Source organism: Lonchura striata, chromosome 11 (assembly GCF_046129695.1).
Source record: "Lonchura striata isolate bLonStr1 chromosome 11, bLonStr1.mat, whole genome shotgun sequence".
NCBI classification, from domain to species: domain Eukaryota; kingdom Metazoa; phylum Chordata; class Aves; order Passeriformes; family Estrildidae; genus Lonchura; species Lonchura striata.
The window spans coordinates 15337641-15350944 of record NC_134613.1 but is presented as its reverse complement, the minus strand read 5'-3'; the positions used below and the strand labels follow the sequence as shown (position 1 = coordinate 15350944).

The following is a 13304-nucleotide window of genomic DNA, read 5'->3' as shown; positions in this document are numbered from 1 at the left end:
AGCAGTGGGCTGGATAAGCTGCAGCAGAGAGAAGCTACACTTCATCTAAGCTGCAGTGCTTAAACCAGGAGTAGATGCTACAATACCACATGTGCTGCTCCAGCCACCATCAGGACTAAATGTCTGCGACCAGACAGCCAAAAGTACTGATAGCAGATGTTCTTTAAATTCTATTTACTTATTCTGCTTTCTGTACAACTAATTCCTCAACTAAATGTTCTAAAACTCTCCCTCATGTATACTACTGAGGCCAGAAGTACTTCTTCACTTCTTGATTATTCTTATTTTAAAATCTCACCATGCTTCTTTGCTAACTTTCCCCAGATATCCACTATGAATTGCAATTTTCCATTTTGAATTTCATTTTTATTTCTTAGTCAATGTTCTTATTCAAATGAACATCAGCTATGGAAAAACATAACTTCTAGTGACAATATGTAAAAACCCCAATGCTGGTACCAGCTTAACCAGCCTGCTTAGCTGCTGCTCTGTCATTTATTTTCCTGAAGAATTACCAGTGTGCAGAGAAACACAAATATCTAATCACTAAAAATGCAGAATAAAGGTTGTAAATCAACTCCTTTTAATCTTTATTTGTTATCACTCCTGAAGAATTGACATTACTTACCTCCTCCACACGTCACTGTGCAGGGGAAGAATTCTGTTTGTCTCCACTGATGACTGATGGGTTGATAGAAGAAGAACTGAACCACACTCTCTTTTGATCCAGAGTACCTGGTCTGAAGAAATTTCCATTACAACACACATGTACACTGTACTCAACTGCTCATGCCATTTCAAAACAGAGTTCATATACAATAGCAGTGCAGAGTAAGAGGATAACAGACATAAAACGCTTAGAAAGTCTAGAGTAGCTATTAAATTTAGGCTCCCAATAGTCAAACATATGAATGTGCTTTGTTTTTCAAAGTATTCAAGGCATTAATGTGACCACTAGATTATCTATCCTCAAATAGCAAAGTTCTTAACTGTATTCTTTTGGTTTATGTCTTTGTTAGCAAAAAAATTTTAAATTTGCTGCTGCAGAAAGAAGTCTAAAAGTGATCCAAGCATACTGTCAGGCAAGTCTAGCTGCACATGATACTAGAGATACAAAAGGAAAACTACTGAAATTCTATTTCTACCATGTGACAGGTAGAGCCAGGCGGTCTAATAATACTGAAACTTCTGTCACTTCCAAAGCAAACTATATGAGTGCCTTCCTTTGGCAGTCAAATATTGATCTGTTCCTACTTAGAAATATCTTGATGTGTGATGCAAGCCACTGGTATGTATTCTGGATAGAAAGGAAATTTAAAAGGATTGGAAATGGTCAGTGGCTGGATTAGCAATGTCTGAGGGAGATTGCAGGGTGCTGCTGGAAACAGTGCTCAACTTCAGTAGGTGGCAGTCTGCAATTGGATTAGCTCAATCCACTGCACAGGGTCACACTCCTATTCTTCCAACAGTATTTAAAACAAAAATCCTGGCCATTTTTACCTTTAAAGATCCTGTGGTACTTTCCACCACAGGAAAGACATTAATCACGTAGCATTTTAATTTGTTTGGACTTTCTTGGCATAAATGATCTCTGGACTGTAATTAGGATTTCTTACTTGCTAGCTAAAAGATTTTGTTGTGTTGCTACACGCTGATGGACAGCCACCACTGTGCTGCACGTACTTGCAGTAACTCTGCAGATTTGTACATTCACACACCCCACCTTGATAATGAAATCTGCTCCAAGAGGTCCCTGGATCTTCATGATTTCCCTGTCTGTGCTCTTTTGAAATTCAACAGTTGTATTTTCAATGACAAATATTCCAGGAGCATTGAAACTGTGCTCTCCCTTTTCACCTTGTAGTGTTTTTGACTCTATAACTAAAGAAGAAACACGCAATTAGTAAGCTTAAACAGTTTTTTTTTCAAGAAAATCCGAAAGTAATGTTTACAACTTTGTCTTGCAAGTACCAGCTGCATATGTGCAGTAAAAACACACCCAGAGAATCTGTGAGAATATTAACTGCTTCAGATTATAGGCTGATAGATAATTGCAAGACAAGTCAACACAGGAATATCTGTCTGAACACACTATTCTTTCATGCCAGAAGCACTTCTGAGACAGTTTTTCCTACACCAAGTGTTCTGTAACACTTGATATAAGCAATAGGTTGAGCAGGAAAAGTTGAAAGAAACTCAAAGTTGATAGAATCAATATAGAGAAAAATACCTCATACTTCCAGGCAACTCAAAAAGCCAAGCAATCTGAGCAGTGAGTCTCCAGAGAAGCCTGAATGCTGCCAAACCCACCTGCCACTCACCTCAATACCTGAATCACTGCACCAAGATCCTTAAGTCAGCTTTGAGCATTTCCCATGTGAGGAAAAGCTGGGCCAGGAGGTGGGCAGCTGCAGGGGACGGCCCTTTCCCAGAACAGCTGGTGATGAAAACCCTTTCTGAATTGTTCTCTACTCCTTGGAAACAGATTAAACTAGCAGCCCACAACCTCCAGAAGACAGATGAAGCATTTTAAGATTAAATCACTTCCAGAAAGCTGACTGAACTGTAAGTGGACAAAGCTAAAGGAAGATATTCATAATGAAGGTAGAATTTTGAGCTCTGTGCAGTACAGCACAGAGGCACAGCAAGATGCATGACTTGAAATACACTGGTCTGGTTACAATCTACCAGAGCACTGCATGAGAAAAGCATGAATCTCAGATGAGCTCAGGGCAAGCTAAAAGGAATCTTTTGATGAGCTATAAATACCCTCTTTCTCCCACTACCTTGCCTTTTTTGGTACTTTAAACAAAGTTACCTAAGTCAGGCTAGACCATTTAAGCATCTGGTTTTACCTGCACTGAAAATGTACTCTGAATGCTGCAATCCATCATTAACTGTTTTCTTCCTTCATATTTTTTAAGCAAACATGCATTCTGAAGCACCCCAACAAAAAGAATAAAGAAATTATAGAATTAATTAAATTCCTTGAAAACATACCACCATTATCCCAAGCTTGTAAGCATTAAGTTCCACTGTGCTCATAGGTATAACAAAGATCACATACATGGCTGGAAGGAAGTTTCAGGAAGGATTTGTTTCTAGGAAATGACTTTATGTTAATCACAGGGTATGAATCTAGTGGTGAATAAAATGTACATTGTCAAAGAGAAAAGATAAATCTCTGGGAATCAGAATGCCCCACTGAGCAACACATTTCAATTAGGAACAAATAGATATAAACTAATCCCAGAAAAAAACAAGTATTAAGATTACTACGTATTTCTGTTTGTCACTTTATGGAAGTATCATTTCCTGATTGCATTTCAAAATAACCCTTTAAAATATATGGAACTCAGAATTCCTGGATTAAGCTTCTGCAAGCCTTGATCCCAAATTTCATGCTTAAATCACAAACTTACTGCTTGATCACAAACACTGCTTAAATGTAAGTAATAATTCATGGTGCCTATTACTGTCTCATTTTAAAAAATAAGAGTAAAATCAAATCCTAAGTACTTCCAACTGAAAATAAATTCAGTAAGATCCTCAGGAGTGCAGGACCCTTTTGAAACTAGTATTTAAGAATACAAAGCATTACAATCCAGCTGGAGCAAAAAGATGATGAAAATGTTTATTTGGTGACCTCAGCTGTCTTTTTACTATTTTTTTTAATAAATAATATTTTTGATGTTTTTCTAAGCAGAAACAAAGAATATTGTTCAGCAACTAACCAGACAGAAACTCCCAGAGAGCTGACATGTTTACATTAGAGCTACACTGGATGTGGATGCAAATCATGTGTTTATTTGCAAGGTCCAGCTATGGAGCCATGGGCTGTGTTGGGGTCACACCACTGAAGCCCAGAACAGCTGCTCAGATTTTTCCTGTGTCACACAGGGAGATGAGGAGCTATTCTGCAGCACAAGGGATAACCTCTGATGCAATGCATTCCTGCTCAGTGGTACCTAGTGCTTGTCATCACAGCCTCTAGAACAGAGAGACACCAAGCATTTGGTGCATTTAACACATACATAACATAATCATGCTTATTGGGCTGTTCATTTATTGATTTCAGAGAAGTAACTGAGAACATAGGTTTGATCAGCTGGTTTCATGACAAGAAAAGAATTCACCAAACATTTATTTGTTCTGCAGAGTCTGTTATACTAAAGACCTGGGAAGTTTGACTTCAGGAGTAAACTTCCTCATCCTAAATCAATTCCTTGAGACTCCAGATGTGAAGAGTCACATGGACAGGGAATTTTCTTGAGTGCTCACCTGTTTCTGTGCCTAATCACAGGACAACCACCAGTGCCAGGACCTATAACTCTCCATGTTTAGTTATTTTCCCTCCCTTTGCAAAAGTGGCAATTTTTCTGCCCAGCTGTGGACAGAAGCCCCCCATTCTCTCGGTGCAGGAAGGAGCAGGGCAGTGGGGCACAGGAACCTCCCTGTGCAGAGAGATGCACGGGAGAGTTCCCAGAGAAACAGCTCCTGCTCCCAGTCAATAGAGAGCAAGTAGGGTGCTGCCCAAAAGCTGCTTCTTTTCTGTGATTCATTTCTAGGTAGCACAATACAAAACATTCTTCTCAAAATGCAAGCAACAAGCAACCCCGTGCTCCTCTGAGCATCTGCCAAAGACAAACCCACAGCTAAAGGCTGCCACGTGATGCAAATCACTGGGAGCAGGGAAAAAATTGACAAAAAGAAAACATTTCAGTTCCTTTCAGTAACGTTTATCCTCCCTAAGTTCACGAACTCAGTTATCTAGCATTAGCCACTTGTAAAAATATTAGCTTCTGGTTTTCCTGTTTCTTCTGCTGGAGGATTAATTTCAGGGAACTTTCAGTCTTACATTTGATTCTAACGCTCTTAAAACAACTATTAGAAAAGCCATGATACAGTCCAAATCAAAAACAAAGCCAACACAATGAAACATTTTATTCAGACCCATTTTTGTCCTAATTACTTGGTAATTTTCCACCAAATCTTTCACCAACCCTAGCGGGCAGAAGTACGGGGGGGCCATATTTGTTAAAAACCCAAAGTAACATCTTGATGAATCTGCTGCCTGTCTTTAAGTGCCCAGAGGCACAAACAAAGTACTTATTCTAACCAGCCACAAAGAAATGCAGTTCTTGCTCAAACACTAACTGCAGGTTGCAAAACAATGCTCAGAGCATTTGTTTCAAATCTGTTATGTGCTACATCTCCAACCACATTTCCATTTTTGATTAGTCCAGCAGCTGTGCTTTCCTGGAACAAGACCAGATCATAAACCCAGGATGAAACCTCACAGAACAGAAGATAAAGGGAAAAGAGCCAGACACTCCATAGTGCTCTTCAAGTTTTTGCTATTGCTGCTGACTCTACTTGAAGGACAAATATATACTGGCAACAGGAGGCAGGATAAAATTTTAACAATAAGTAGTCCCTGCTTCACCTGTTAAATTCAACTCCTTGCAAGCCAGGAAAAACATCCCTGACAAATGGAACCTGCAATAACAGGTGATTTAAAAAAACCAACTCTGGCTTTAATTATACCAGCACACCCACACTGAGGTTGATGAAGCTGCAGCAAAAGATCATTTGGTATCTTCTGCTGAGTGACAAACACAATTAACCATACAGTGGGAAGGTGGAGAAGGCTCTCTGGAGCATCAGCTCCTGGAGACCTGGCTATGAAGCCAGAAGCAATTCTCACCTCCCTCCCCACAACAGCTCTCAGTTGTTTTTTACCTCTGCAATTTTAGTTTTAGGTAAAAAATGTCTAAATCCTTGCAGATTGGCAAACAGATGTGCTGGTGGAAGTGGTTAAAGGAACATTTCACAATTCCTGTCCAGCTAGAGAGTGAACTAACAAAGGTAATGCCAAGCCACAGCTTCTTTACAGAACCACCCTGGGTAGGAAGCCAGGAGCACTCTGTACTTAGTTACTGAGTTGCTGCTGCATTCCTCAGGAGCTTTCCAGAAATCCCCCAAGAACCACTCAATCTAGTACTTTTTCCTCATACAAAGCTGAAACAACAACTTTCTTCTGCAGAACTACTTAAGAAAGTCCAAGAGTCCTGACCTGAACTGGTCAGGATCACTCCTTCACACATACCCTGCAAAAGTTTTAAAGGAATATTATTTATTCCAATATAAATTCAGCTTTGTACTTTTTAAATATGAGTAGTATATCTAGAAGTTATTGTCACTCTGGAGCTGTTCTGAAGAGGGAGTTTTATTTCATTGTTTTTTCTTTGAAAGGATGTGACAATATATTTTTGAAAGCAAACAAACTTATGAGCAATTTTCAAATAAAACACTTTTTTTACTTCTGTTTACATATCTCAGAGCTGAAGTTCTTTCTGTTTCTATGATCCAGATTACATCTGCCACTTCTACAAATAAAAAATTGTTCAAAGTTAAAGGAATAGTTTATCTCATTGCTTGGTATAGCAATATCACTTATCATTGAAACCATCAATTCTCTTGGCAAACTAGGCCTATGGATAAATAAATTGCCATAAATATTGCCATCAGCCTTATAAGAAAATATTGGAAAACAATATTTTGTTATTCTTACAGAATAACAAACTGTTTCTCATTGGTGGTACGTAATGACTGAAATATTTACATGGAAACAGGACTTCTGTAGTCATTCACCCTACTTCATTTGTTCCTAGATCACTTGTCCAAGGCTTCAACAGAAATCTGGTGCTGAGATATGCAGGGGTTGTTGGTTCCACACATAATCCTCTGGAAGTTTTTATTTTATTTTATTTTTTTTGCATGTTGTTTAAGAGTATTTGAGATGCCTTATATTGGTTTAAATGGCAGGAATAGAAACCACCACTATATATTCTACTTCCTTTTACCAAGTAAACTTTCCAGTGTTCTCTAGGACTACCTCCAGGTTGGATATTAAAGATGGGAAGAGGAATCAAAGTATCGAGGTCATGATCTTACCCATATTTTCCAAAGTTTGGATGAGTTCAGATACAAGGTTCTGTTTTTATCTTCTGCCTATGTATAAATACATAAAACAGCTCAGTCATACCAAGGTGTGCTGGTCCTTTCAGGGTAATTCTCACACTGCGACTCCCATGTGGTACAGCAATCACAGTTTCTTCTCCTACAAACATTAAACAACTGTTTTAGAAGTTATCTTTCATCAGGGAATTTTTACATCACATAATTAGACTGAAAACCATCAAATGTGTCTAAGAAAATATTTCACAGCTTTTACAATTTTTCTATTAAAAATACTACATTACTTTATTAAGTACAGTGTACTGAGTCTGTTTGCTATGTCATGCAACTCTTAAGACCTACAAATGGACTTGTAAATCTTGCTTTCTCTAGGAAAATAATTTGGTATTAACAATAACAACTGAAATGTCAGTAGTGTATTAGGAACATATTTGCACTCTGTTGTCCTAGTTTTATTTTCTAATCACTGAATTGACATAAGGAATCTGCTAAGTAGTCCTTCCCCCTTACAAAAATCTGCAGCTGTTCAGTCTCATTTTGCCCACACCTCATTTCCTGCTGCAGGTCACAACTTTAATAAGTGGCAGGACTTACAGGAAATAAATCATCTACTTAACACTAGCCCTTAACCAATTACAGACCAGTTAAGAGCAAATATATAATAGCTATAAGGTATATGTTATAATAGTGTCTGCATCTAACTTACCATATAAGATCATTTCTTCCAGTAAGAGGCTCAATTTAAAATGAACTATAAACCAAACCAGCCCCCAACAGGACATATCAATACAAAACAGTTTTTGGCTGCCTGAAAGGCCTCTTCATATATAAATGTGCAACACACTTACTTCAGTGCATTTTACAAAGGCAGAAAGGTATTACTTCTCATTTCAAATGTAGGAAATCTGTGATTTGCCTGAGCAAACTGAGTTACCAGTCAAATCAGCAGGCTAGAGACTCTTATGCCAACAAAAGCAGAGCTCTCAGAAGAGGGTATCCACAGGGATATCCACAAAGGAAGAGAGAAGCATCCAAGGAGCTGTCACCCATTTCCATCATGGCCCAAGTGTGTATCTTCTGTAAGGCAGGCCCTGCCACATGTGCCCTCTGCAGCTGCACCCTGACAAGATGCTCTGTTTGCTGATGAAACTAATGCACATTCAGTGGCTGGTGCAGAGGAAATTCCTTTTGAAAGTAATGTGTGTTGAAAGTCACTGATACACTGGCTCCAGAATTACCCGTAAAATATTTAGAGGAAAAATAGTTGAGTTTAGTTTTAACAAAAAAAAAAAAAAAAAAAAAAAAGTTTAAAAAGGTTTCTTTCCACTTTAAACCGAACCCCATTATAGTAGATGCTAAATTATCAGCTTCTGGTTTACATCTCCTTAGTATAAGTATGATTTCCTGCCAAATGTTCAAAATACTTCAAGCAAATACTGCAATTATTTTTTCTGAAATAAACACCTTCTTATGTTACAGTTTTTATATCGTCAATTTCTAGGAAGGACATTTAAATATAACAATTTATTTTTGATGTAATAAAATATGAGCTTTATTAATTTCATTCTTGTGTATTCCACCAAAGTGAAAAATACTACAGTAAAACAATAATACAACTAAGAAGTCCTGGAAAAAACATTAACTACTGAACCACTTAATATCTTTCTGCATCTTGGTTTTTCATCAGAGGAATTGCTAAAGATAGCCAGGAGGTAGTGGGTGTGTATATCTTTAAAGTAAGGAAATAACTACTGAATTCACATGTGCTTGACAGTATTTGAGAGAAAGCAGGTTTGGGGGGCCCATCTGGCCTTACTTGGTCAGGAACTGAATCCCATCCTGGTAACAACCAGTGGTCAGTCACAGCACAGCACCTCGAGCAAAAGCCAGATGATGACCAGCTCAGAATACAGGACCTGCTGCTCTCAGATGGGACCGAGGGCAGCCCAGGTGTGCAGATGTGCACAGATGTGCAGGACTCTGGGGAACAACCAGGGTCATCCTGCTGAGCTCCCTGCACCTCCCCACAGGCAGCTCCGCTGGCCCCACAGACCCTGCAGATCCCTTTCCAGGATGCCTCACATTCCTTTAGCAGTACTACAGACATTCCACCCTCACCGAAGCACTCTCTGATATGGTCCAAAAGTCTCATGGGGGTGCTAAATTTGGTGTTTCTCTGCGGCACAGACAATATTACCAGAAAGTGTTTTATTTGCATTAGAGATGACTAAGCTCACCGCCGCAGCAGCAGGCAACCTCTGCAGCCCACAGACCTGTCAAGAAGTCTGACAGCAGGAGATTTTTGTAACCTGACTGAGATAATTATGACCTAGGGCAGTCTTTCCTTGAGATGAAGTAAATTATAGGAAAAAATAAATGTGAGATTTTTGGACTTTTGGACAGAGATGAGTGTTTGGAAGAAACAGGACAGAACTGACCATAAGGGATTCCTCCTTGTCTTAGGGACAGCTTTGAAACAATAGTTAAGGTTGTCCAGGTCTGGCTCCAAAACTATATATTCTAAAGGTCTCTGGTTCTCAGTTGAATGTAATTCATATTCTTAAAGAAACAAGAGGCTCTGTAAACCCATTTAAAATGGTTATACTGTATATTTCCCATTAAATCAGTAGGGTCCACAGTGCTAAAAGCAGTGAACTCTTACAAAAACATAAGGGGAAATTGCTACTCTGAAATCCATACTGAGAATTTTCAATTACCTTTTTTTTTTTCCCTTTACAGTATTTCTTTGAAAGTTAATTGCTGACCTTTGTCTAAAGATGAAAACAAATTAGCCCAAATTCAGCTGGATCATGCAGAAACATTAAAATCTAAATCTGAGCTCAGATTAAGGCTCACCTTAAAAAGTGAGAAACAGGTGAGGTATTGTGTCTCTATTCCAACACTCCTTTCAGGATTGGGATTCCCAGCAGCACATGGAGTCATCTCCCTCCACTCTCACCAAGAGACACTCAGCAAATGTGTGCACACAACACAGCACTTGCTGATTAAGCTCCTGGATTACTTTTACTTTAGATGTCAAGGTTTGATCCTGTTTCTATGGTGTTAATGTGGATTTAGATTTTGGATCTCAATGAGAGCAAGATCAGACTCCCTGCTATGGTAAGACTGGGAGCTAATCCCCAGGATCAAAATAAAGGAGCCACATTCCTAAACTCAATCCAGTTCAGCAGGTTTTATTTATTTTTCCATGTGGGCCATGGTGGACCCATTTACTGTTTCACATATGGGCCAGTTGGGATTTTTCCCTCTCTCTTCTTATAGCAGGCCAGAGGGTTTATTTCAGGTCTATAAAAAGTGTTTCTTTCTATGTATTTGCTCAGAACTTATTTTCTGGTTCCCTGATTCTTATTGAAGACCTTTGTGCTCTCAAAGTACAAACAATAATCCAGGAACAACTACAGCACACAGGAAGTAAAAATCTCAAAATATTTGGAGCCTTATTGCAGTGGCTTTCCTCATCCATTCTGGCATCAGGCATAATTCCAGAAGGCACTGCTGCCTTTGTGCACTTCTGGGCTTTGTGCTGACCCGCCTAATGAAAGCAAAGCCAAGTACATGCACTGGAGAAAACATAAAAGACATGCAGTAAACAGCCCCTCAATGAATCTTAAGGAAATGCAGTACAAAATAAGTCATGAAATAGCCAATGTCCTTACAAGGAAATTTCTTCAAGACAAAAGGGACCATGACATTACAGAAGGAAGCTTCATACTACCTGTAACAGCCCCAGATAAACTAACCAAAATAAAGGGATGGCTAGACTGGAACAGCTGGTGCTGAAGACCCAGCATCCACACTACAAAATTACAGGTGCCTCGTTGGGACTAATTCTAGTCTGATCCCCTGGACTGTATATTCTCCCCTGTAGCTGCTGGAGAACATCAGGTGCTTTTCTGGGACACATCTTCTGGTTTAGCTTCATCCAAAAAATTCCAATTTATGCTCCGCAAGACCATGCTGTGATGTGAACTGATGAACAGTATGTTAGGGCCATGATGAAATTTGCTTCAAAAAACACGTTCCTTATCCATACTGGAACCCTAATGCACTGGCACCCTCCCCACACACAGTTTTCCTGCCAAACCAGTCCCAATTCCCTCTTCTGGCTCTACAGATAGCTGATTTCCCCCCTTCCTCTCCAAGTGTTTTTGACTCCATCTCCCACCCAGATTCCTTATCTAATCTCAGCCTTCTCTTCCTCTTTTCTTTGACTCAGTGTGTCTGTACACTCAGTCCCACAACCTCCACCCACCTTCTCACATCTGCCTTTCCTTCACTGCATGAACTAATGGCAAATCTTTCTGTTCAGCTCATCTCATCTTTCCCTCTCCTCATGTGAGCTCATCACTCCCTGTCATAAGTCCGAAGCTCAGGAGATTGGAAGCTCTCCACAAAATCTCTTTGGAATGCCTGAATGTGAGGTAGGAGGCATCACAGAGTTCATCCCATGGCACCTGGTCCACATTGCAGTAAAGCAGAAAGCAAGAGCAACCTCAAGGAAAAAATTTAAGAGTTTATTTCTGGAAGAGCAACATGTTAATGTATTCTAAGGAGGTTAGACACATGCAATCTGTTTGCAGTCAGGACTTGTAACAAGCTAGAGAACACTTAAAAGGATAAGTTTTCAGAAATTTCAGCTGTTAACATCCAAGAAGATTCCACTGAAACTGAAGGAAAAGGTTGGGGATTTTTGTAAAGGTTGTAGTAAAATATGTGTTGATGTTCACAGACATTGCAAAAGACTTATCCATGACCAGAAGATCATTGCCTGCCAAATTTCAAATCCCTGATCTGTGATCAAGTCCAACAATGGGGGATTTTAAGACATATTAAATAAAAGGTTTCAAGAATGTTTTGACAGTGGGAAACAACATGTTTTTTCTCTTCTGTGTCCTTGGAATATGCTGAGCTGTTTTGGCTGAATTTTCTCCAAAACACATAGCACCTGGCATGAGAAGTTACTGACACAACTGTCTAATTTTGGCAAATAATCCTTCATACAAAATGAAGTATCAGGCAACCTTGACAATTGCTAGCTCCATGTACATTTATTTCAAAGAGGGAAAATGATGTGAGGCAAGAAGTTGTCACAAAGTTGAGCTGGCTGATGACACAGAAGAGGGAGCTGTGCCAAAGGCCTCTGTTTAGATGAATGACCAAAGTAAAATTAGGTTTTTGGTTAAGCACGCTTGGGGATGATGGCACACATCATGTGAGAAGAAGTGACCGTTGGTTACTACTCAAGCGCCATAGGAAATAAAGCACATGGCAAAAGGAAATTCAAACAGTTACAAAGCCATCACCAGTGGAAACTTTTATAAGAAGCCCTTTAGCAAAACATTAAGGCAAAACTTGCAAGTACTTTGCACTTTGGGAATCAAATAAAACCAGACTGGGACAAGTCCATGCCTTCAACTTCACCCCACATTAAACCAGCATCTTTCCTTCTTTGTTGATATCAGAACCAGAACATTTTTCTGCCTTTTCTGGCCAACATTGGTGCAGGAAGCAGATATGAGGGCCCAATCCTACGATTTTTCCATGTGCACAAAGTGCAGTAGAGTTAATGGCAGTTCCATGCATTTAGTACGAGAAGCTTCAGGCCCATGATATCTCATTTCCCAGTGGGATGGCACATTTTACAACCTATTACACTTTTTGTTTGAATATCGTTAGTCAAACCTTTAATCATTTTACCAGAATGTTAGAATCTGGCTTGCTGACAGAAGTTTAACTTACTTTGTCTTTCAAAGGCAATTTAGTGTTAGTGGAAAAAATAAACTTTTGAAATAATTGTTCCTTCCATATTTGCAAAACAGTAAGCTCTCTTTCACTGCTGTTTAACTTTCTGATCAAAGACATTAACTTAATATAAAAACATATAAAAAAGATAATAAAACAAAATTAGTCCTTCATGAGAAATCATTTGCTATCAATGCCTAAATTCCTTTGTTTTAAAAAAAGCCTAAGATAACCAAGCACTTTATTTCCCCTTATGACTCTTTTTTAAACTAAAATCTTTGGCTCTTGCTTTCCTTCCAGTTCTTTAATTTGCTTCATTGAACAGTAAAATTTACATCCTGCTCACAGCCTTAAGCTCCCTCTTAAATACATTTCTGTCATGTGTCGATATTTTCTCAACACTAAATCTGAAAGCTTCCAAATGACTCTGGAAGATAATGTGCTTCCCTACACTGATATTTTACCACAAAGAAAGGATGGTTTTATTTCCACATTTCATTCACACACAGGATGATTATATGGAACTCATTGCATAGTGTTGAACAACTTGACCCAAAATA

The 13304-nt window shown here is 39.0% G+C and overlaps 1 protein-coding gene across 1 annotated transcript in view; it reads right to left on the bottom strand.

Moving 5' to 3' along the window:
• LOC110474276 (ADAMTS-like protein 3) overlaps positions 1–13304 on the bottom strand; it is a 130371-nt gene that overhangs the window by 10536 nt on the left and 106531 nt on the right. The window contains exons 8-10 of the mRNA XM_021537576.3: positions 7049–7123; positions 1724–1881; positions 629–740 (exon numbers count right to left, since the gene is read on the bottom strand). Coding sequence (XP_021393251.3) covers positions 629–740; positions 1724–1881; positions 7049–7123 — 345 coding nt within the window. The remainder of the gene's footprint in view (positions 1–628; positions 741–1723; positions 1882–7048; positions 7124–13304) is intronic.